The sequence below is a fragment of the Lissotriton vulgaris genome, chromosome 10 (genome assembly GCF_964263255.1).
Source record: "Lissotriton vulgaris chromosome 10, aLisVul1.2, whole genome shotgun sequence".
Taxonomy (NCBI): Eukaryota; Metazoa; Chordata; class Amphibia; order Caudata; family Salamandridae; genus Lissotriton; species Lissotriton vulgaris.
In genome coordinates, this window is record NC_141698.1 from 604,513,068 (window position 1) to 604,538,364 (window position 25,297).

The window sequence follows — 25,297 nt, forward strand, 5'->3', positions numbered from 1 at the left end:
GCGTGCACCCCCTCGTCAGCTGGCCAGTGTAGCCTTGGGAGGGGAGGAGATGGTTGTCCATGGTGGGAGGGGTCCCGCAGAAATGTCCCTGGTCTCGCTAGGAGACATGCAAATGGTCCCTCCACCCCCTCTGCCTAGTAACACTAGTAAATATAGGCAGTGGGTGACCATTAATGGTCATAGAGTGGAAGCCCTCAGAGACACCGGAGCGAGTGTGACAGCTGTCAAGTGTCGCTTTGTGTCCAGAGAGCAGGTGGTTCCCCACGCATTCTACCCCGTGATAGCTGCCGATAACTCCCAGAAAGAGTGTGAGGTGGCTCAGGTTTCCTTTGAATGGGGGGGAGTTTCAGGTACTCTTCAGGTTGCTGTGAGGCCCGCCATGCCTGTCGACTGTCTCCTGGGCAATGATTTGGAAGACTCCCCTTGGGCTAAGGTGGAGCGAGCGGCGCATTTGAAAATGTTGGGTGTACCGGAATGGGTGTGTGCAACCACTCGTTCGATGACAGCGAGTAAGGGTGTTGATGGGGTCCCGGAGCCTGAAAGTACGGCCCAGGACCCAGCTGTAAAGAGAAGAGGCAGGAGGCGCGGGAAACCGGCCCCCGTTGTTCCCGTGGTCCAGAAGGAGGTAGACCCTGAGGGGGATGCCCTGGAGCCCACCGGGGAACAAATTGCCGAACTGGGAGATCTGCCCGAGCTGACCCACTGGCAGCAGGATGGTGGTCCCTCCAGGGAGGAATTCTGTGCGGAACAGAAAGAGTGCCCTTCTCTTGTGGGCATGAGGCAGCAGGCCTCAGCCCAATCCTCAGGTGATCAGTCAGGGTCACATTTTGTGTACTGGGAGAACGACCTCCTGTATAGCGAGCCTAAGGCTGCTGAGCCTGGGTCAGCCCGTGTGCTGGTGGTACCCCAGCACTTCAGAGCCTTCCTACTGGGTTTGGCTCATGACGTACCGTTAGCTGGACATCTGGGGCAGGACAAGACCTATGACAGGCTTGTCACCCATTTTTATTGGCCTCAGATGCGTAGGGATGTAGACATCCATTGCAAGACTTGTCGCACTTGCCAGGCAAGTGGGAAAAGCGGAAGGAAGCAGAAGGCTCCCCTCCAACCTTTTCCGGTGGTCAGCACCCCCTTTGACCGGGTGGGTATTGACATTGTTGGGCCCCTGGACCCCAAGACAGCCCTGGGCAACAGGTTCATCCTGGTCTTGGTGGACCATGCCACGAGGTACCCGGAGGCCATCCCTCTCAGAACAGTGACGGCCCCCGTGGTGGGACGGGCACTGATGGGTGTTTTCTCCCGGATGGGGTTCCCCAGAGAGGTGGTGTCTGACCGAGGCACCAACTTCATTTCGAACTATATGAAGTCTCTGTGGAAGGAGTGTGGGGTAACCTACAGGTTCACCACTCCTTACCACCCTCAAGGAAATGGGCTGGTTGAGAGATTCAACCGGACCCTGAAAGGCATGATTATGGGTCTTGAAGAACCAATGAGGCGGAAATGGGACGTCCTCTTGCCATGCCTGTTGTTTGCTTACCGGGAGGTGCCGCAGAAGGCTCTAGGGTTCAGCCCCTTTGAGCTCTTATACGGTCACCCGGTAAGAGGACCTTTGAGTCTGGTCAAGGAAGGCTGGGAGCAATCTCCCAGGAAACCTCCCCAGGATGTATACAGCTACATGCTGGCCTTTCGGAACCAGACTCGGCGCTTCAGAGAACTTGCTCAGGCAAATCTGGAGGCCAGCCAGGAGGAGATGAAGCGATGGTACGACCGGAATGCCACTCTGGTAGAGCTTCAGCCTGGTCAGGAAGTATGGGTCATGTCCCCTGTGGAACCTTGTGCGCTCAAGGACAGGTGGACTGGACCGTTCAAGGTTGTGGAGAAGAAGAGCGATGTCACCTACCTGGTGGACTTGAAATCTCCCAGGAACCCCTTGCGGGTCCTGCATGTCAACCGTTTGAAGCCCCACTTAGAAAGGTCCGAAGTGGGCATGCTCTTAGCGACAGATGATGGAACGGAGGAGGAGAGCGAGCCTCTTCCTGACCTCCTGTATGCTAAGGAGCAGGACGGGTCAGTGGATGGTGTGGTCCTCTCTGACACACTGACCCTTGAGCAGAAACAGGATTGTTGCCACCTGTTGGGACAATTCCCGGATCTGTTTTCCTTGGTTCCGGGTGTCACGCATTGGTGTGTCCATGACGTTGACACCGGAGACAGTCCTCCTGTGAAGCACAAGGCTTACAGAGTGACTGACAAGGTCCGAGCGTACATTAAGGAGGAGGTCTCCAAAATGTTCGCGTTGGGGGTGATTGAGTCCTCTAGCAGTCCTTGGGCCAGCCCAGTGGTCTTGGTCCCGAAGGCTGCAGCGCCTGGTGCTTCACCAGAACTCCGGTTCTGCGTGGATTACCGAGGACTCAATTCAGTCACGAAGACTGACGCGCACCCCATCCCCAGAGCTGATGAGCTCATCGATCGGTTGGGGGCTGCCCGGTACCTTAGTACGTTTGACTTAACGTCTGGGTACTGGCAGATCGCCTTGACTGATGGGGCAAAAGAGAGGTCAGCATTCTCCACACCAGATGGGCTATACCAGTTCCGGGTGATGCCCTTTGGGATGAAGAATGCCCCTGCCACCTTCCAGAGGTTGGTCAACCAGGTCTTGGCTGGACTGGAGGACTTCAGTGCCGCCTACCTGGACGACATCGCAGTGTTCAGCGCCAGCTGGGAGGAACACTTGCGCCACCTCCAGGAAGTGTTGTTGGCCCTGCGCGGAGCAGGCCTCACAATCAAGGCCAGTAAGTGCCAGATTGGGCAGGGTTCTGTGGTGTACTTGGGGCACCAAGTAGGGAGCGGCAAGGTTGCCCCCCTGCAACCCAAGATTGATACCATCCTGGCTTGGGCACCGCCCAAAACCCAAACGCAGGTGAGAGCCTTCTTAGGACTCACGGGTTACTACAGGAGGTTTGTCAAGGATTACGGTAACATTGTGCAGCCCTTGACTTCGCTGACTTCCAGGAAGCAGCCACGAAACGTGATCTGGACTGATGCCTGTCAAACGGCCTTTGACACCCTGAAAACTGCAATGTGCACAGCACCTATACTCCAAGCACCCGACTTTTCGAAAGAGTTCATTGTTCAGACGGACGCTTCAGAGCATGGCGTGGGGGCTGTTCTAGCTCAGGTGAATGAAGAGGGCCGAGACTTGCCTGTAGCCTTCATCAGTAGGAGGTTACTTCCCAGGGAAACGAGGTGGAGTGCGATAGAAAGAGAAGCCTTTGCTGTGGTCTGGGCGCTGAAGAAGTTAAGACCCTACCTGTTTGGGACTCACTTCCGGGTTCAGACAGACCACAGGCCCCTCAGATGGTTAATGCAAATGAGGGGTGAGAATCCAAAACTGTTGAGGTGGTCCATTGCCCTACAGGGGATGGACTTTACGGTGGAACACCGCCCTGGCACCGATCACGCCAATGCTGATGGTCTGTCCAGATTTTTCCGCCTTAGTGATGAGGACTCCCTAGGGTAAGGGTAGTTCTCCCCACATTTCAGCTGGAGGGGACACGTGTTAGACCTGACATCATTGGCTTGAGTCTCTCCTCCATTTTTTCTGTTTGCCTCTACTGTTTTACGATGTTTTGCTGGTATATGCTTTGGGCGCCGTGTCACTGCTGATCAGTGCCATAGCGCAAGTGCTCCCTCTGTTAAAATGATGTATCTATTGTATCCATGTTTGGCTTATTTGGTTTTCTGTCAGTCCCTAGTCTAGTGCACCAGGAGTGCCAGGGCTTGTAAATACAAATGCCGCTCGTGGGCTTGCAGCACGAGTTGTGCCACCCACAGGAGCGGCCTTGTAAAAGAATGTCTACGGGTCGGTCATTGCGAGACCCACGTGCAGTCCTGTACTGTCACGTCGGCTGCGCAGGTATACCTACCTGCCAGCCCCTCCAACCTTCCCTTAACTTCATGTTAGTCACCCCTATGGTAGGCCCGTGGGCAGGGTGCATTGTAAGTGTAAGGTAGGACAAGCCTGACCAAGTTGGCATGTCCTGATAGTGAAGTGCCGCCATCTTAGGGCTTCACTATGGCGAGGTAGCCTGCTCTCCGTTGGTTAGAATGGGCCGCCGGGATTATTAACGCTATAATCCTAGCTGGCTCGGGGAGCATGGTGCAATGTCGAGTTTGGTATCCCTGAACTCGGGGTTTAATTACGCATCCGTTGGTGTGGATGGTTTTTGGACTCTGGGTTCGAAAATAGCACTTTTAGAAAGTGTCTATTTTCTTGTCTAACCATATCTGGTCTCTGCTGGTCTTGCGTGTGTGTGACAGGAGCTGGGTGGCTCCAAGAGGTCTGGATGAGTCAGTGTGGGATGAGTGGGACATTACGTTGAGAGTAGGGGGAGAGTAGTTGTTGATAGCCTGCCTTGCCTGATACAATGCTGGCTCCACCTCCTGCCGAGCGACGGATGGCTCTGTACCTGCCATGGACGATCCTGGCCCCACCTCCTGCCAGGAGGGCGATAGCTCTGCTCCTGCCAGTGTCAATGCTGGCTCCACCTCCTGCGGGGCGTCTGAGGACCCGGCCCGGCTCAGTGAATAGGCCAGGTGCTACTGCCTAGCTCCACCCACCACAGACCCAGGGTGTCGGGAACCCCCCGGCATAGACAAAGGGATCAAAGACGAAAAGGGGTATAAGAGAAGGACCCCTGAACTAAGAAATCAGATCACTTCTGACAAGGAACCCTGTAACCAAGGACAAGAAGCCTACTGATCTAAAGGACTGCCTACCCCTTCTGCCGGTGTGCTGTTGTTGGGGGAATCCTGCAGTGCTTCTTTATTTTTGCCAAGGAACCAGGAGAGAGGAACTGTGTGTGTACTCTCACGCTTGCTAAGAAAATCTCCAAGGACTGGAAGAGTGCCAGTCTCCTGCCGAAGTCTCAGGGCCAAAAGACTTCACCTGCTGAAAAGTGCTAACCGCTGGAAGCTTGAGTCCAGCACCTCTGAAAGGAACAGCGATCACGACGACCGGACGCTGGGCCCAACCGACGCCAGCAGCAATGCCCGTGAGTAGGAGTACGGCTCTAACTCCAGAGGACCTCGTGTCTGCCCCGCTGCTGATCGCATCAACCGTGTGCCCTTCGACGCCGTGAGCGCTGCTCACTCTGTGCAACTGCATCATCGACAACGCCTGCTGTGGCCTGATCGACACCGAAGACGCGACGCCGGATTGCTCGACGCCGCTGATCATCGTGTGCTTCATTTTCCTAAGGTACTGTGTTGTTGGGGGTCCGTGTGGCTCCAGGCCCGACGCAGCGCTCCTCGCGGTCGACGCCGAACCTGTGGATTATCTTTGCCCCAGCGTTGTGTAGCTCCCGTGTGAGTTACCCTGTTGCTAAGAACTTTGTTTCCAAGAAGAAGATTTGCTTGATACTAAAAGACGTTTGTGCTAAAAGAAGAAACTACCTGTGAACTATCCTTTTTCCTTCCCGGACGTATTTATTCCGATTGTGTACAGTTTTACCGTTATTTTGGTCTTGTGCTAAGCCTTATATAAAAATACTTATTTTTATAATACTACGGTGTCGTGTCCATTTGTAGTGTATTCACTGTATTACTGTATGTGGTCATAATTGCTTAACGCACAGCCTCTGAGATAAGCCTGTTCTGCTCTGCCAAGCTACCAAGGGGGTGAGCAGGGGTTATCAAAGGGTGTGATCCCCTTGCCCTGACTAGAAAAGGAGTGTCCCTATTTGTCAGAAGTGTATACCTCTGCCAACTAGAGACAGCCGGTTCTAACAGATACAAAATTCTATCTGCTTATTTTGTATTATAAGAATTGCTTGTTAAACATCTTCCCCAGTGTTGGCTTGGTTCTCTGAGATGGGAACTTTGACCTAACCCTCTGTCTAAAGGACCTGGTGTCTGGACTTTGAAATTCCAACTGTTCTTGCTGGGTTAGGTTCATTTCTTAGTAACAGACATAAGGCAGCCGGGCTTTGGCTTCTTTTCCTATACAGTCTTTGACCTAAAAGAATCGTCTATCACCCATTGGAGACACCAAAAATGCTACACGTACACACAAGGGAAAGAAAACAGCTTAAGCACAACACATACACCTTGAAATACGGGAGCACATAATACCTCACCTCTGGAAACTCCAATGGCTACCAGTCATAAAGAGATACTACTACAAGCTCCTCACCCACGCATACAAGGCAATACACAACGAAGGACCTGAGTACCTCAACCAATGCGTGACCTTTCACCAGCAGCACCAGCAAACTCAGAACCAGATCCCTCGCCCTAGCTGCCACCCGTTGCATCTGCCTGACAACTGGCCATCTGGCAGCCAAAACCTGGAACGACCTTCCCATGCCCCTCAGAGCCTAACCATCACTCCAGCAATTCAGGAAGGACCTCAAACATAGTAGTACAGGCAGAATTCTCCGACAGCGCCTCAAGACCCTCATGGGTGAAGCAGCAGGGCTTCACAAATCCTGATTGATTGATTGATTGATTGATTGATTGATTGAAAGGGATGGACCATAGCTTCATGGTCTTGGTGTGACTGAAGAAACAGATGACAAACGAGCTCTCAGTCCACAAAGAGACACAAGGCATGCGATTGGTGTAACCTCTGGCTGTCAGAGAACTTACATAGCTGTATGAACCCCACCCTGAGCGGGTATTGCTTTGGGAGGTACATAAAGGGGAAGCCCACAAGAGTCTGCAGTGATTTGGACATCCAAGAGAGCAGGAAGTAACAAGCCATCTCCAGCTTTGAATAAAATAATTGCTAGTATTCAGGTTCCACATGTACATACATATGTGCATCGGTGCACTATCATCTGATTAACCCCTTAAGTGCTGCTGACGGCCAACGGTCGTCAGCAGCGCTACCTCCCCAGTGCTGCGCACGACCATTGGACGTCCATTCAGCACTGGTTCCAATGGACAGCGCAGCACTGGGGAGGGATGTTAACACGCAGCTAAGGTGTTAAGATCAATTTGCATAATGGCTCTACAGATGGTTGGGTATATTCAGATAAAGTTTTACTACACTTAATTGTGACATATAGGTATACCACAGGATAACTTGCCAGGAGTATTGGTAACTTGCCCGGAGTATTGGTAGCTTGCCGGCTCAGCCTGCTGGTCTAACGGATCATCCCAACTAACCGCACCATACAATCCAGGCACATAAACAAGCATCAACTACCTGAAGCGGTGTACTACATGAGTAGCCAAAATACCCTACAAATGTCTGAAAGCCAATAATGTTGGTGCACAGAATGCTGGTGCCTGCAGTGGCATCATTTACGTTAGAAGTACACATAAATCAGCATGTTGCAGTGGGCATTCTGGCCTTTTTTTTCTTTTTTACTAATGCTGTTCAGCACCAGCAACAATCGTTGGTAAAGCCCAAAAAAATGCTAGATTCTTTGGAAAAATGAGACCTATTGGATTTGCCAAGGCTTGTTTATTGTGTGTCAGGCATTAAAGGGGTTAGCAAGTAATTCTCGGTTACTCCAGGAAAAACCTTTTAAATATTTTCAACACTTACAAGTTTAATCTGAAATTGTAGGACGTAAAGGCATTTTTTGGGGTTCAGACAGTTATCTAAATAGGTTGCGAAATGGATCCAGTTCATGGGCATACATTCACCAAAATACCAGGGGATGGCACCTTGATCCACCCTTCGTCCTCAATCGCCACCTGCTGAGGTCTAAAGAGAGTGCAAAGGATGGAAGGTTCCTATTATATTTTCCATTCAGCTGCTGCCTTCATGACTAAGCAGACAGCAGAACATTAAACTAAAATGTGAATACGTAAAATCCAGCTGCAGAAAAGATCTATTTTTGGAAGGAATTCGCCTTTTTTTAAAGTATTTTGTCTGATAGGCAGAATGTTGTGACCCACGCAAGGTCCAATGAACTAGCACGAAGCACACTACTCACCACCGGCTGGAACCAAGAAAATGTCACCATTTTTCACGTATGCATCGCCTCGCAACAAAGGCAGTTCACTATGCATCTCACATTTGCATTCCACAAAGCAAGATAAAATAATATGGGTGTAGGGAGCAAGGGCTGCCATGAGTACCATAAGGCAGACCAGGGTTAGTGACAACCCCCAATTGAGATCCCTCATTTACTCATGGGGTGCCGGTCAGGGTTTCATAGTCTCAATAAAAGGTGCAGAGTTACACAAACACAGTAGGAATATCTCTCCAATCTCCAACATTTTAAATACTAACAATAAATTCATAACTATGAAAGATGGTGGAAGGTTTGCGGAAGATCTATCTCAGAATTACTATCACATATTCTTTTTCTTCTTTTTTTTTTAACAACTCTTTTTTAACAGATCAATTGTGGAACCTTTTAGAGCTAATGTGAGAATGATCACTGTTGTCCTGTTAGATAGTTTTGGGGCTACTAATGTATATGGTGTACCCGGAGTCCAATTTTAATTTATTTATTTCACATTTTTATGATGGGAGTCAATATACCGAACTCTAAAAACAACATGTCGGCTCATGGCATCCCCCTTACAAAGAACTATCATTAACATATAATAAGGACATTGTCAAGTAACAATTGTTAAAGAATTTGACAGCAGTCTCTGTAAAAAGCATGGAATTAAATCAAACCCCTTGAATAACATGTTAAGGGATGGCAGCAGCACGCCACCTGAGGAGACGCGGCTCTACATTTTGCACAAGTTTACCGGGCAAAACTTTGACATTGAAGTGGATTGCACTGCATGAACACCTTAACTCCCTGATGAAAGGGTGTGAAGTCCCACAATGCACTAGGATTAGAGTTTAAATATGCTTTTGTAAATCAATGGCTATTCGACACTGAACTTTAAAAGCTTTACCGAACGATGCCAAGAATAAAGAAAACATCAACGTATACTGCATGACTACTATTGAAATAAAACTTAACTTAGGCAAGGTAGCCTGCCAGGCATCATAGTAGCGTAATGGACTCCACTCAAGAAGTTGCCGGACAGCCTAGATTTGTACATCATTACGGCATGGGCTAGTAGCCTTCTTGGTAGAATGTGTGAGTGGATGGATACTGATCAACTGAATTTACCTAGAATGGTGTTTGCAATGTAGAGTTTCATATAAATCTACAAGCAATGACTCTAAGGAAATCGGTTGGATTTTGAAGCATTACACATTATTCAGTAAGACCTACTCACCAGTTGGAAGGTAATGAAAAAACAGAGATTTGAAGATAATGATAAGAGAGAGAGAGAGAAAAAGAAGGAAATAGAGAAATATACGGGCATTATGATTAGGAATAAAGGATAAGGAAGCGGGGGTTCTATTATTAGAGTAGAGGGTGTTTGGGAGTATCTCAGAGGGAACTAGACTCATCAGAGTTTACCCAAAAATGGAGGAAAGAAGAATGGGCTCATGATTATAATGAAGAAGGAGAGGGAGAGGAAAGCTAAGGATAAGAAGATTGCCCTATAAAGTATGCCACAGGAATATTGAGTTTTAGATATTGTGGTGCAAAAATATTATAGTCTAAATCTTGACAACCAAAATATTGTTACCGTAAGTATATGTAGGTAATATAGACTTATTAATCCTAACTCCATATATATGTATGTTGATAATGTATATATTGTCAAGCTGTGCAGAAGAATTAAGAATGTTAAATCTCAATTTAACTATGTGCACGTAACTTCATGATATTTTGTTCTTGCTATTTAGGCCAAAGTTTTTTGGCACCACAACATTTTTTTACTCAATATTTTGACACATAACCATCTGACAAATAGAGGCAATGATGCTTGAATGTATTAAAATGGTGGCTAGAGTAGACAGTGTTTACCCAAAATAAGGAAGGGAGATGAGAGGGGAAGGTTATGGGTAATTACTGTATGGATTAGGCTTATATCAGAGCTTTTGTACCCACAGGTACATTTGTGTAGTCTGTTGTCCCAGTCTGAGTGGAATATTTAAACTTAAAACAAAGAGACTATCATCCAGGACAAATTGCGTATGAGTGAAATATTTCCTATTTAGGATACCCAGGATCTCACTGGCATAGACAAGTGTCTCCAGAGATATGAATGGCCTTGGTTAAGATATTGAAGCATACCAAACTGTGCAAGAATATTTATTTTACATAGTTATTACTTATTTGCTTTGCTTATTTAGGAGTATATGGAGCTATTTCTTTGGTTTTACACGGTATAAATTAGACATTTAAGGCTTCTGAGCATCGTATATCAATGGACATTTGCGAAAGGAATATATGAGGAACTGTTCAACCTAACAAAGAGATCATCGTAGAAGAAAACAAGATACTGTAATTTACAAATTTGACCATTAGTCCAACGGGGGGATCCTAAATGTAAGCATTTGAGTAAAAATCAGGAGTCTTTTCAGAAAATACCAAAGTGGAAAAAATGCACTGTGGCACATACAATGGCCAAAAGCCCACCAAACTGGGATGTCTGCAAACTTAAATGGCATGCCTCCATCAAACAAAAAAAGTTCTTAGAGCTGTTCGTTCAAAGTCAAAAGTTTGAGAATTGAGACAGAACTAACAGAGGCTCGACGGTCTAGCATCATCAGTAAACTGCTGCTAGAGTGCAAGGGATTTATGGAGGAAACAAGCAGCAATAAGTCAACCAATGGGAATGTAGAAGGTCAGGCCTAATCACATTAAAGTATCAATGGAGCGGCCTTCCTTTCTAGAGTGAAGGAAACGAAAAGGCAGCCAAGAACTGAAGCATGCTTAAATTCTTGGCAGAAAACAGTGCAGCCAAGCTGCAAGTTAAATATATTACACGGAGGGTAAATAGTGTGTTCTGTGAAGAGGGAGGAAGAGTGTTGAGTTTATGTTCTACCAAGAGATGTGTTGTGGATAAAAATTTTAACATAGTGTAGAGAATTGGTTCCTCATCTTCTAAGGGGAAGTAGTAATGGACCATGCACTTGAAGAAGGAGAGGGAAGGAAGGTTATTTGTGGGAGTGAACCACTGAAGTGGAAAGCAGGTTGTGAAGCCACGTGCATGTGAATTTGCTTATGTGTAGGTTGTGTATGGTATCAGGGTGGAGCAGCATGACCTGCCTGTGGTGTAAAGTGCATTACCTTGTACCATAATCCCATGCATAAAGGCGGTTGGGTGTAAATATGCTTCTGTCCTGCTGCTGTTGCATTACTTGTTTCCCCTTTTCTTTGCTCACTATATCACTAGGGTGTATATACTATTTTCCACACTCTCAAAACATTTCAACTATATCCTTCTCATGAAATCAGAACAGTCTCACATTTAAAGTGACACATGCTGTAGAACATATGACTCTATCATTTTGCTTGGCATCTCTGAAGGGATCGCTCTTCAACTAACAATAGAAGCAAAGAAAATATTTTTTAGACTGTCCTTTGCCAAGATTTAGAAGTATGGTTGATAATGTTTGTTTGACAATGTTTTGCTGCTCCACACCAAGGAGAGAGGCCAGCTGGCTAATCAAAATTTTATAAAAATGCATATCTCCCGACAAAGCAACGAATTTAATTATTTAAATTGTACAGTACAAATCTGTTCTCATGCTGCAATAAACATACCAATATAAATAACAGAGCTAAAACTAAATTGGCATCATATATACAATTACATTTATAACATCTTCGAGAACATGTGAGCAGTATAAAACACACCGAGTGGAATATTCATATTACCGGTTACTTTTCAGAAAGAGGTTAGATGGAAAACCATGACTGAAGGAGAAAGACAAATTCTCAATTCAACTACACTTGCCTCAGCAGTAATGTGTGTGTGTATATATATATATATATATATATATATATATATATATATATATATATATATATATATATATATATATATATATATATATATATATATATATATATATATATATATACATATATATATATATATATTTTTTATTCTATTATTTAATAGCAAATGAACGGATTTTGCCAACCTGTTTCATCACCTTTATCTTTTTTTTGGGTCATCATCAGGACCAAACCGAACTATTCTTGATGTGAAGTTCACATCTCTTGCTAAGCACTGGGACACTAACCAATATTTCATTAAAAAGTTAGGAAATTTCTTGTGAAATGATAATTGTGTGGTAATGTTCTGCTGTGTGCTGCGTTCTCTCACGACCTACGCAGAACCAGTCCATGGGACTACTGTCGACTCTTAAAACATTTTTTGTCAACATTCACATTTGCCATTGTGTTACCGCTACTTATGTGTAGCAGTTAAAATATTAATGTTCTAACCCGGATTTCGGTGGTAAAACATTAATACATCCCATAGAGAATCTATATTTGGAAGGGGGGCCCTGAACAGACTCCTTCCAAATAGAGATTTGGCAGGCACTAGCCAACAAAAATTGCTACTCTGTAACATTTTACTGAATCAGAATTTTTGTTTGTTACATAGCAAAAAGATTTTTTTGCATTTGCAAATGGCTCACTTTTGCGAATTGGGCCAATTGCGAGCACAAAAAATCAGAGTATTTCTGGCCCAATGCTTCTGTATTCCTGCCCCTCAGAAAAAAATCCATCCTGCACTAATTTATACCCAACTCTCAGAATATATCCATTTTGTACTAGCACATCTCAACGCCACAATAATTCCATCCTGTAAATACATATTCCTGACTCCCTGAAATGCATTCATCCAATATTTGCATATCCTTGACTTATGTAATATAGTCAAGATATATTTACATATCCTTACTCCGTGGAAAACTCTTGCCCTTCTTTTACATGTCCCTCACGTCTAGAAAATAGCCATCATTTACTTACCCCCGATGCCCTCCAGTATTTACATTTCTTTTTTTCACAACAAGTTTATTGATAAAGATGAGCATATGAAATAGAGTGGCCCCCCACAGTCAGGATGGTACCACCAAACATACCGATACAATCATAAAATAGGACTGAGTGTCCAGTCGAGGAACCAATGCAATTCAAGGATACAAAGAAACATTTTCCCCTTCTTTATCTTTTCAGTTACCTACCAACCCAACTCCCAGAACCATCCCCTGGATCCCACCCTAATCCCATGCATGTGTGTGCGTACAGTGTCGATGCAAATTCCTGATGTGGCAATTGCGTGTGCGGGGAAACGGGGTCGCCGGGCCATATGGGGCTAAAGGTCTTCCTCCTGTTCTGCCGGGGGGTCCAGTGTCAAGCCCCTGTAGTCCGCCCACCTCTTCCATACCTTAAAGTGCTTACGGGGGCATCCCCGAGCTTCAAAGATCGGTCTCTCCAGACCCATACAGAAGTCTATGCCAGCCTTCCATGCACTCAGGGGGGGGGCCTCACATCCTTCCATGCTCGGGCCAGGTCTCTTTTGGCCACCACTAGCCCCAGGAGGAGCAGGTGCCTCTTGTAGATATTGCCACCAACCCCCTCTAGGATGTGCAGTAGGCCCAAACGGTGAGTACGGGGGAGGGTCCAGCCCAGCACCTCTGATAGGCAGCCCCACACACCCCTCCAGAAGCCAACCAGTCTGGGGCACGACCATACTGTGTGGAGCAACGTACCCATCTCCACCCCACACCGCAGACACTCCGGGGACTCAATCAGTCCTGCCTTCCACAGACGCTCACGTGTATAGTAGGCTCTATGAAGAATTTTGAATTGTATGAGTCGAAATCGTATTGCAATAGCCGCCCCCCTCGGGGATTCCAAGGCCTCTCGCCAATCATCTTCATCTAACTGACCGATGTCGACCTCCCAAGCCGCCTTTAGCGGAAGAAGGGTGGAGGAGCAATGGGTGACCATTGTCTGGTAGATGCGTGAAACTTTTTTATCCCCAAGATCGCCCATGAAGACCTTTGCTTCAATCGGGCTAAATTCGGGGAGTGAGTCAAGGTTGGTAAGACTGGGCATCAGTGCATGCCGGAATTGTAGGTATCGAAAAAATTGAGATGGGGGCATGTCGAATTCGGTACGAAGGGCCTGGAAAGATTTGAGCGTTGTGCCGGACAGCACATGGCCTAGTTGCGAGATACCGATCGCGTCCCAGCCATCGAAGCCCGATAGCTTAGACAGTTCGGGCAGCATGCCGTTACGCCACAGGGGCGTTTCCGCGGTCAGTCTGCCCCACCAGCCCATGCGACGCAAGGCCTGTCGCCACACCGCAAAAACAAGTCGAGTAACCCTCGGCAGCGAGCGACGCAGTCGGGGTGAGTAGAGGATGGTGTGGAGCGAGTTATCGCCCATCAAAGCACGTTCCAGGGCATAGGCTGGATCTCCACCATCGCCATACCACCATTCATTCAGAATGAGAAGATGCGCGGCTTGATAATACGACTGCAAATCCGAAGTGGCCAGGCCCCCACAGTAGGTGGACAAAAAACATGTACGTAGCGCCACTCTGGCGGCACCCTCAGCCCAAAGAAAGCGGCCCAGCACAGAGTTGACCTGCCTAAACCATTGAGGTGGGATAGGATACGGATGGTTCTGCAGCTGATATAATAGGCGCGGTAGCGCCACCATTTTGAAAATAGCGGATCGGCCAAAGATTGACAGGGGCATCCGAGACCAAGTTTTAACATCTGACTGTACCCGTTCCCAGACTGGTATTAGATTACGGTCCCAAGCAGTGTCCGCCGAGTCCGAGAGAAACACTCCAAGGTATTTCAGACCGGTCGTAGCCACTCGCAACCCTGAAGCCCAGGGGTCCGTCACCGTGCCTCCTTCCAGTACCCACAGTGTGGATTTATGTAGGTTCAGATATAGGCCTGAAGCCTCCCCAAACAGTTGCATAACCTCTAGGACACGCGGGCCCGAGCGCTGCAAGTCGGTAAGGAAGAAGAGGACATCGTCCGCGTATAACGCAATTTTATCCGACAGGGTGGCAGTCCACTGAAAGCCCCGTATCAGCGCATCCTGGCGCACTCTGGCAGCTAGGGGCTCCATGGCCAGTGCAAATAAATAGGGGGAAAGAGGGCATCCTTGTCTGGTCCCGCGGCCAATGTGGAACATCTCCGACACTGCCCCGGCGACCCGCACCGAGGCCGTGATGTCTGTATAAAGGAGTTTGACGTAGGACAGGAAGACCGGGCCCAGGTTGAGACAACGCAGTAATGCAAATAGGTACGGCCAGCTTACAGAGTCGAAGGCCTTGTTGATGTCGGCCAGCAACAGCGCCGCCTGGTCCCCCAAGGCCCCAACAGCGTCGATCGCCGCCTGTGCGCGACGGATATTATGCCGCGTTGCCCTGTGAGGCATAAAACCTGCTTGGTCAGGATGGAACAAGTCCGTGATATGTGGAGCTAACCGGTTCGCCAGGGCCTTGGCTAAGATCTTGGCTTCAACATTAATTAATGAGATGGGTCTATACGAGTCATGGCTATCCGGGGGTCTGCCCGGCTTCAAAAAGACCACTATTTCCGCATGGCGCCAGTCTGGGGGCAATACCCCTCGTGTACGTGCCACCTCAAGCACCCGGCGATAATGAGATCCAAGCTGTACATGAAATTTCTTGAAAAATTCACACGGGTATCCATTTGGGCCAGGGGCCTTACCAGTATTTAGTTGCCCCAGTGCGTCTCCCAGCTCCTCAGCTGTGAGGGGTGCATCTAGGGCCGTCTTGGTCTCATCAGATATCGGTACAGGCGGCAACTCTGCGAGAAATCGAGCCAAGTCGCCTTCAGACAATTGGTCGCGTGGAGCGTATTGGGCTGTATAGTACGTGGCGAAGCTCGCCGCCAATTCGTGTGGGTCGGTCAGGACCTCCCCATCGCCATTCGTGAGACCTGGCAGCAGGAGGGGTTGGAAGTTGTGTTGGCACAGTCTATGGAGCATTGAACACGACTTGTCCCCCCATTGGTATACCCTACTTCTGGTGGCCAGCCATGCCTGTTTGGCTTCATCCATCAAGAGGGACCCGTAAGTTTGCTGTGCCTGCAGAAGCAGACGTATCCCGACCTCATCACCTCCCTCGCGGCTTTCCTGCTCCAGGGTCGCTACTTGCGCAGCCGCCTCCGTAGTCTGCTCTCGACGCTTCCGACGGGCCGCCGAGCACCATGCGATATCTACTCCCCGTATGGTAGGCTTCATGGCCTCCCACACCACTCCTACATCAACACCCTCTACCAGGTTTTCTCGCCAGTAATGGTCAATGGTTTCTCGCAAGTGTTTAGTATATGCCGGTTGCAGGAGATGCCACGAGGACATCCTCCATCTAAACGGCTGCCTTCTCCGGAGGAGTTCCATTCTAACTGAGACGGGGGAGTGGTCGGACAGGCCCCTCGGCAAGATGTCAGCGCCTTTCACCCTATACAAACATTCCCTAGGCACAAACACACAATCTAGCCTCGAGAATGAGCCGTGTACAGCTGAAACATAAGTATATTCTCGGGCTGCGGGGTGCATATGTCGCCAGGTATCTACCCAGCCCAATCCCTCACTCATTGCATACAATCTGGTGGGCGAAGGGGAAGGGGGGGGGGTCTCGGTCTCCTCTTGGCGCCTTCGGCGATCCACACATATATCCATCACATCGTTCCAATCTCCCCCAATCACTGCCAGCGATCCGGAGATGTCTTCCCACACTGCAAACAACCTCTCGGCCAGGGCCCATTGTAGGGGGGGGGGCGTAAACACTGCCAAACACCACAGATTCCGTGGCCACCATGCCCTTAACAAACAGGTAGCGACCCTGGGGATCCACCCACTGCTTCTCATGGACGTACGCCACCCTGCGGTGAATCAATATGGCCACTCTCCTGGATCCCCTGGAAAATCCCGCATGGAAAACCTGCTGATAACCAAATCGCTGTAGGCCCAGAGTCTTTGTGCCCATCATGTGGGTTTCCTGAAGCAAGAGTACATCTGCAACTTCTTTTTTCCCCCAACGTAACACAGCCCTGCGTTTAATTTTGTCCAATAAACCCCTGACATTCCACGTAATCACCCGCATAGAGTCTTCAGGGAGTCTATGAGTCGATTCAGCCATGATCCACTAAGATCCACCATACGAACCCTCCATTCCCGCGCCACCCACTACACACCACATGGAACATTATTGCGACACACACATGCATGCTACTGCCTACCCCATAAAAAACAACCCCCAACTCCACAGTCCCACAGCCCCAAACAGTCCCTGTCCCCAACTCAGCGGCCACAACCCCGACCGCCCATGTCCCGCCTCCCCCCGCCCTATACCTCAATGAACTATGAAGTACCTGTCGCGGCATGGGTGGTCTCGAGACCAAAACACAAGGCCCGGGCCCACCCATACCAATGGATCCCAACATCCCCAAAAAGGAACAGTAAGCTTACCCCCCCCTCCCTCAGTGTCCCTCTCTCTAAAGGGAGAGTGGTAGCCTCTATCACGTAGTCCCCGAACCCCCACCCCACAACCCTATCCACGATCAGGAGACAGAAGCAGTACTGTCCCAGGGCAGCAACATTGCCAGGCAACCAATGAGTCTCAGACGACCTGGTGAGCCCGACCAGAAGTCACAGCATTAACAGCAGAAGAGGGGAGTCAAGGCCCCGGAGTCTTCAGTGCTCTGTTCCAGATTGTTCCGAATCCTCGGTTCTACCACTGGTCTGTGTGCCATCGACCGAGGCCGCGCGTCTGCGCGATTTGGAGCGCTTGGTACGACCCTTCTTCGTCGGCTGGTCTCTCTGTGCCCGTGGTGATCCTTCAGGAGAGCCCGGATTGAGCCCTGGTTGAGAATTCGGTCTGAGCCGCACCGTTTCATCTGTCCATTTGAAGAGGTCCTCCGGTGTATCAAAGAACAGTGTCTGTGATTGGAAAATCACCCTCAGGCGCGCCGGGTACAACAGGGAATACTGGAGCTTAAGGCCTCTCAACTTTGCCTTGGCGGCCATGAAAGAATGACGCTGCTGTTGCACAAGTTTAGTATAGTCAGGGAAAATCATGATCTTACTGTTTTCATAATGGAGGGCTTCCTTGATTCTAGCCTCCCTCAATATGGCGTCCCTGTCATGATAATTCAGCAGTCTAGCGATCACCGCCCTAGGCCGTTCGCCCTCAGGTGGCCTTTGCGTCAAGGCGCGGTGTGCTCTTTCAATAATGAAGCAAGCAGATAGCGTCCCTGGGGGCATCCATGACTCCAGCCACCGTGTGAGGAATTGTTCCATGTTGCCTTTTCCACAGCGCTCCGGAAAGCCAATAAAGCGGAGGTTGTTGCGGCGTGCCCGCCCTTCGGCATCCTCCACACGGAGCGCCGTGTTCCGCTGCGCAGATTCCATCGCCGCCATTTTCTTTTTAAGGGTATTCACGTCTTCTTCCACCACCGATACCCTGGATTCGGTTTCGGTGATTCGCGCCACGGCATTTCTCAGGTCCTGGCGTAAGAGGGTCACATCCGCGCCCACTGCCCCTATCTTGGCGTCTAGCATGTCCCTTGACTGGGTGATGGCCGCCATAAGGGCTGCATTGTCTGGCCCCCCTCCAGGTGGAGCACCCCCCGACGGTCCAGGGCCCCCACTGGGCCCCGTGAATTTATCAATAGTCACTTGCTTGGTGGGGCCGCCGCCTCCTCTGGTCATGACTGCCAAGGGTATAAGGGCCCCAAGATGAAATGAAGGTGTGGGACCCCGACCGCCCTCGTTGAAGTCTATCCAATATAATGGGAGGGGGGGGAAAAACAATGTTCGGTCTCTGGCCCCCGGGCGGGTCCTGGCGGGTTCGTTCTGGTATGGCCCAATGTCACGGTCAGTGTGGGGCCGGCCTCAGTGACCGCCAACGAGCAGGGTCTCCCACGACCAGCAACCCTCCCCTGGAAAGGTGGATAGTCCAAGTGTACCCTGCGCCACAGCGCCGGCGTCTCCTCCGGTCCGGGGGGGTCAGGGGGAGGGTCACTACTCACTGTTGCCGCCAGCCGTCCCGCAGGTCATCCGTGTCTCGGGCCCTCCACCGCCGGGCGGGGGCATCAGGGCGTCCGACCCCTTCCGAGCCTGCAGGCCCCCGGCAGACGCGGGGCCGCGAAAATCGAGGTCCTGGCTGCACCTGGGCCACCAGGCCGTTCCGGCTGTCCCCGGTCGTCTGCTGCCCTGTGTCTCCTCTTGATGCAGGCGGGCCCTGGAAGAGGAATCGCGCACACTCCTTCTCGTCCTTGGCGCCCCGGATCGCTGAGCGTCGCGGCCGCCACTAGGCCAGGCGACGTACTGCACGGCTCCCCGGCCGGGGAGCACCAAAATCGAGGCCCCGGCTGCTCCTCAGCCCTCCAGGCCGCACCTCGCGCCTCGCAGCTCAGTCCGGTTTTGGAGCGCAGGACCACCGCTGAGCACACCGGAGGGTCCCTGGCACTCCTGGCAACCTTCGCCCCGCTTTGGTTGTGGGTTTTCGGGGTCAGGGACCAGGATAAATAGACGGATTAATGGCGGGCCGGCGGGAGCTCTAGCAAGCTGCGACCGCCATCTCCGCTTGCGTAGCCACGCCCCCCAGTATTTACATTTCTAAGGCTTTGAAAGTAGATCTATGAGGCTTTTACTTATCCTGAACTCCTCAGAATATATCAATGAGCACTTATTTTTACAAATACCCAGAATAATTGTGTCCTTTGCTTGTTATTGGTTCTGTAAAATATATCCATCATGTATGCTCAATTCCCAGAATACTTTCCCTCTAAAATGACATACAACTGATGTTACAGGACACATATTATTACAACCAATTTCAGATCAAAATGTTGCACATTTTACTTAATAATAGATGTTACAATCAATCGGTCTAATGGACTTATATTATTGATGATGTAAGAATAACAATCTCGGTTAACCTTTCTGGGGTTCAAACCAATGACTTACAAGTCACAGATACCTATCTTTACAGCTATATATGCACCTGCTTGACCACCCTACTGAATCCATACTACCCTTACATATACTTAAATGACCCCGAATACATTGGTTCTGTACTTACATATTTGTGACTCTTACAATGTATCTATCATGTACTTACATATCTTCCATATCCAAAGTATGTTTGTTCTGTACATTCATAACCATGATCCCCAGAACACATATGTCTGTTAGTTAGGTATCACAATTCAAAGAATATATTGTCTTTGTTAACATATATTTATCTCCCCAGAATATATGCATCCTTAATTTACATATCCCAACTCAAATACCATATCCACACTGTATATACTTATACAGGATTTCCCTAAATATATGTAACTTTTAGTTAGGTATCATAATTCAAAGAATATATTGTCTTTGTTTACATATATGTATCTCCCCAGAATATATTCATCCTTAAATTACATATCCCAACTCAAAGGCCATATCCACGCTGTACATACTTATACAGGATTTCCCTAAATATATGTAACTTTTATTGCCATTTCATAATGTACTTCTTGCTCTCTTGTACCTACCATCAGGGGGCCTGCCTGTGGGACCTTCCAGTGTTCAAATAAGCTTCTGGACCTTGTGCTATACCCATACTGACTTCCAACCTCACTGACACTATTACGGAATTCCTAATCATTCCACATCCACACTGGCTTTTGAGGAAACCAGTCTGCTTTTCTTGCTAAAAACTGCAATGCCTGGAATTCCATGCTCTCCTCTTTCTCTCCACCTACGAAGGCCAAGGAGGGATGTAGAAATTCAGCACACCTGTGGCTGGCAAGTGCTAGCTTGAACATTCACTCTTTCTGTAGTTACCTTTTCCCAGTCCCCGTTTTACTTTCCCAATATCTTAGTTTCAGTGTCTAGTGTGCTACCTTCTTATCCCTCCGGCCTTAGCTTCCAGTTTTCTAATATGCTTGTTTACTTACTTTATGCCACGTGTACCCTTGTTTTTCCCTTCTTTCCCGTGAAACATACCTCCTCTCTAGTTCCTTGTCTATGGTGGCTGTGTATTTTAGTTCTACAACCTTACTGTTACCCCCTTGCGTGCTCCGCTCCGGTGGGATCGCCAGATTTTTGGTCATACCCAACATCCTAGTTGGTGTTTCTCATCCATTGTGAGTATTGTCTAGATGTACTTTTATAACTTCACCAAAGGTATCAGCTCCACAGAACCTGCCTTTGCTTGTTACAATCACTGTCTATAACAGCAATTGTAGGCAAGGAACTTCCTGAGTTTCAGTCTTACAGTGAGACGCTCACAAGTGCTTTACCACCCCCCGCCCCCATCTCATTTATTGTTAATGTAATTCCATGGATATCTTGCACATCCTGGGTGTTAGTTACTCTGAATGCTGAATTGCCTCTGGAGTGCCTGTTCTTTCTGACCTTTGGCTTTTTGTTATCTTGTGAAGAGGTTTTCTATTGGCTCCCTTTTCGCTGCTGTCTCTCTGTATGACGTTGGGCACATTTGTTCCCAATATTCTGTGAATCCTGTCTACCCTGCCACCATTAGTTGATGGAATCTCTTACAATCTCACAGTCCCAGAATATATTTGCCCTATGTTGCATGTGTCTGACTCCCCAGAATATATCTGATCTGTCTGATAACGTTCCTTCCTAGACTCAACTTTCCAAACTATACTCATCAAATGCTCACATATTCACAATCTGACAGAACATACCCATCCGTACTAACCACTGACTCTACAGAACACGCCCACCCTGTACTTATATGTGCTTACTTCCCAGAATATATCCAGTCTACATTTGCATATCGCCACACTAACAAAAATGTTCATCTGTTACTTCCACTTCTTCTCCTTATGTATTATTTATACTCCCAGATTTTACCTGTTTTGTACATACACAGCACTGAATTCAAGAATATATCCATTCTGTAAATCTACACATATCCTGATACCAGGCAGATGTCCTTCCTATACTTTTACCCGCCAATCATTTAGTTGGTACTTTCTCCAGTACTACACAGCCCAGCACCACTTATTTCCCAAGGCCTTAAATAGACCGCTAACTAAAACAACATGGAATACCCCTCAGTCATTCCCCAATACTCAACTATTCCACCCCCACCTGTAATGCTTCATTTCTCAGTGACACAGGGATCCAGATCCAATTATCACTTAATTTCTCAAATAATCCTTCAATAATTACTCATAAAAAACACATCAGCTACATCTCCAATGCGTGCTTCTTCCATCCGAGGCCCTGTACAATTACTAATCAATAATCACACAGAGTACACATCAGTGTTGCGCCAATACTTGCTTCTTCCATCCCCACTTTATAATAATTCCTTCATCCAGTGCCACAACCCCAGTGCCAATTATTACATAATCCCCCAATTAACCCCCCAATAATTACTAATAACTATATAGAATACACCTCAGTAATGCCCCGGAGCTCGCGTTTCCATTTCCCCATCATCTAATGTTTACTTTACCCAGTACTAATTACTCAATAACGCCTAAAATAATACTCCAAAAATGAGAAATCACTAACCACACAGACTACTCCTCAGTAATTCCCCATGCTCGTTTATTCCATTTTTTTAAACAAACTTTGGTGAATTTGACATAAAGTTCCAGTTGTCATCAATACATTGTGTGCTATTCGATCATGCTAGCATATTCCTTCACACATTTTACAGTGTTTACTTTATTCAGTACAAGATACTCAATAATCCCGCAAGTAGTACTCCAATAATTCCTACAAATCATACATGATACCCCTCGGAGATGCCCCAAGTGCTCGATTCTTCCATCCTTCCTCATCCAATGAGTACCTTATCCAGGACCACAGGACCCAGTGCCACTTACACCATCTTCCCAGAAATAGACACTTCCCATGGAGTAAAACATCCCCACGTACGAGCTTCTGCCCAGGCCATCAACATGCACACCACTACCCTCTGCTTGCAGCGTCCTGAGAGTACCCCTCAAACCTACTTCTTCTCCCCCCATATCATCCTCAGTCTTCATATGTATCCCCCCCACACACACAGACGGTGCAGTACTCTCACATTTCAGACACAAGAGTAACACTCGATCCGCATTTATTTATTACTGCCTTGTCAATGTGTCAAAACAAACTGCCTGACATGTTCCTCACACCTCTCCCTCCCCTTCCCTTCTTTCTTAGGCACGGTTGTAACCTGTTTTGAATTTGATACTATACATTGGTATGATTACTTTTTGAAATGTCTCTTTTGATATTATTTTTTATGTATAGTATTCTATTTATTTTAATAAACCTTTAAACTAAAAAAAAAACTGCCTGACAATCCAGGATTCATAGCTGTTCTCGTGTCTCCTTACTGAATACCCCTGGCAGTACTCGTGTCTTCTTACTCTGACGAATACTCCTGAGTACTCGTGCCTGGAGTGTGCACCTGTTTGAGACACCTGATCTCTCAAAACTCAGCTCCCCTACACACAGGATACTTTACTCTTGAATATTACCTGGTCTGCATTTTTATACCGATCAATACTGCTGGGCTGCCCCACAGTACTTCTTTTCTTATAGTCCTCAGTCGACTGTCCCAGAGTACTCGCGTTGCAGAATGCATGCTACTACTCACGTCTACTATTCCCAATACTCATTTCATTATTCACCCTCCATATAGTCGTCAGTATTTACTCAACACAAACCTCGTGCACCTTTTTGTGGGGTAACCGAGCTGATATATAGACATACAGCCACACATACATCTTGGGGTATCTCCCGGTCTCTCAGTACTCACTTGGCCCCGCCGCCCAAACACGCCTATGTAGCAGCCACCTATACACACAGATTTCCAGAGTACTCACTTCGCCCCAGCCCCCCAGCCGTCCACTCGGTCTCCTCCACTGCCCCGTAGCGCCGGTGGGTCTTGTCCGCCTCCATGCCACCCGAAATGGATTTCTTGAGCTCCATAGCTCTGCGCAGCCCGCTGCTGGCTGTGTTTGGCTCTGTGTGCGACGCCGGGTGCTGCTGATGCTGCTTGCTGATGCTGCGGGATGCTGCTAGGCAGAGCTGTGGTCCTCACTCCATCCTCGGCTCTCCCTGGCTCAGCCTCCTCAGCGACTGGGCGCAGCGGCTGCTGACGTCACCGCCTCCCGCGGGGCTCCGGCTATTGACCGGCAGAAGGATGCTACGCGCATGCGCACTTGAGTTGAGTAAGCATGAGACGGAGACAACAGACTGAAGCTCAGACAACTGGCGAGGAAGCACCGAGGTGGCCTTACCCCTGTTGGGTGGGCACGGGGACTGGCTCAGTCAGTTGGCCCGCAGACTTATCACCTGGTCTCTAATTCGGAACAGGGCACTGGAGCCTGGGCGCCATGCACAGTGAGAAGCTAATGTTCAGACTTCGAGAATGAAACCTGCCCGAAAAGAGCGCCCGCAGCGTTACTTGCAAAATATCTGTTTGCGTAGAATGGAATAAACTCGAGGCATGGTCACAGAACTAATGCAATTGCAATTCGGTATTCAATTTGGAAATGCTGAGTCAAGCAAACGCTCTCGGGTGACACCAGCAAGCTTTGGGAAAACTGGAGCCATGAGCATACAGCTCGGGCAATCAGAATAAATCACAAGCAATCCATTTATACCACCCCTCAGCAGATGGCATATTTATAACTGAGTTCCTTTACCTGGTCACCTTCCTTCTCACTAATATAGAACATCTTTCAGTACTGGAGGAGCAGTCAAGTCACGGGTTTGTACGGGGTCTCTTGCAGGGCACGCTCCTGCCTGCTGAGCAGAGTGTGTGGTACATCATAGCCCTGACTTACTTGGGGAGCTAATTATTTGTATCCCAGTCAACACAAGCAATCTTCTACTACTGGCAAGGCCGTTCACACACTATGTACTGTCTCTATCCTGGACCCCAAACGACTAACTCCGTGGCATTGTTCATTATCTTGTAGCTTTCCCTACAATACGGTTTCATCCGTCTAGAGATATGTTATGTCCACGTGACAGGAGTAAGCAGAGTACAATGCATTTCTTGCTATTTTGAAATTGTTATGATAATTTTAGATGCTTTTATCTGAAGCCACTTCTTAACACCCATCCTATCAGGTCACACAAAGTAGCAATTAAATTCCCGATGACACTGGTTGACCCCTTGACTTGTTTTAGTGTTGTCCTGTTTATCCTGAAAGCAATCAAAATGAGAAAAACTATGAGTATTTAGCGAAAAGGAAATCACATGACCTATGGAATTTAAAATACTAGTTTTAGATCCTTATGTGTAATTGTTAAGATTTGACTCTTAGGTGATGTATTATTATGAATTTGGATGATACGGTTTTAATATAAGGAATGAAATGATTTTATTAATTTGACTGTACCCATAAAAAAAATATATGTTTTTTCTTACTATGATGTATTTTTATGACTATCTTTTGATAGACGAATAAAGATTAAACAAA

General features: G+C 47.9%; 1 protein-coding gene across 1 annotated transcript in view; it reads right to left on the bottom strand.

Moving 5' to 3' along the window:
* Positions 1-23,938, bottom strand: part of BMERB1 (bMERB domain containing 1) — an 821,757-nt gene extending 797,819 nt beyond the window's left edge. The window contains exon 1 of the mRNA XM_086941442.1: positions 23,690-23,938. Within this exon, the coding sequence (XP_086797568.1) occupies positions 23,690-23,795 (106 nt within the window). The 5' untranslated portion in view covers positions 23,796-23,938. The remainder of the gene's footprint in view (positions 1-23,689) is intronic.
* Between the last annotated feature and the right edge of the window lie 1,359 nt (positions 23,939-25,297).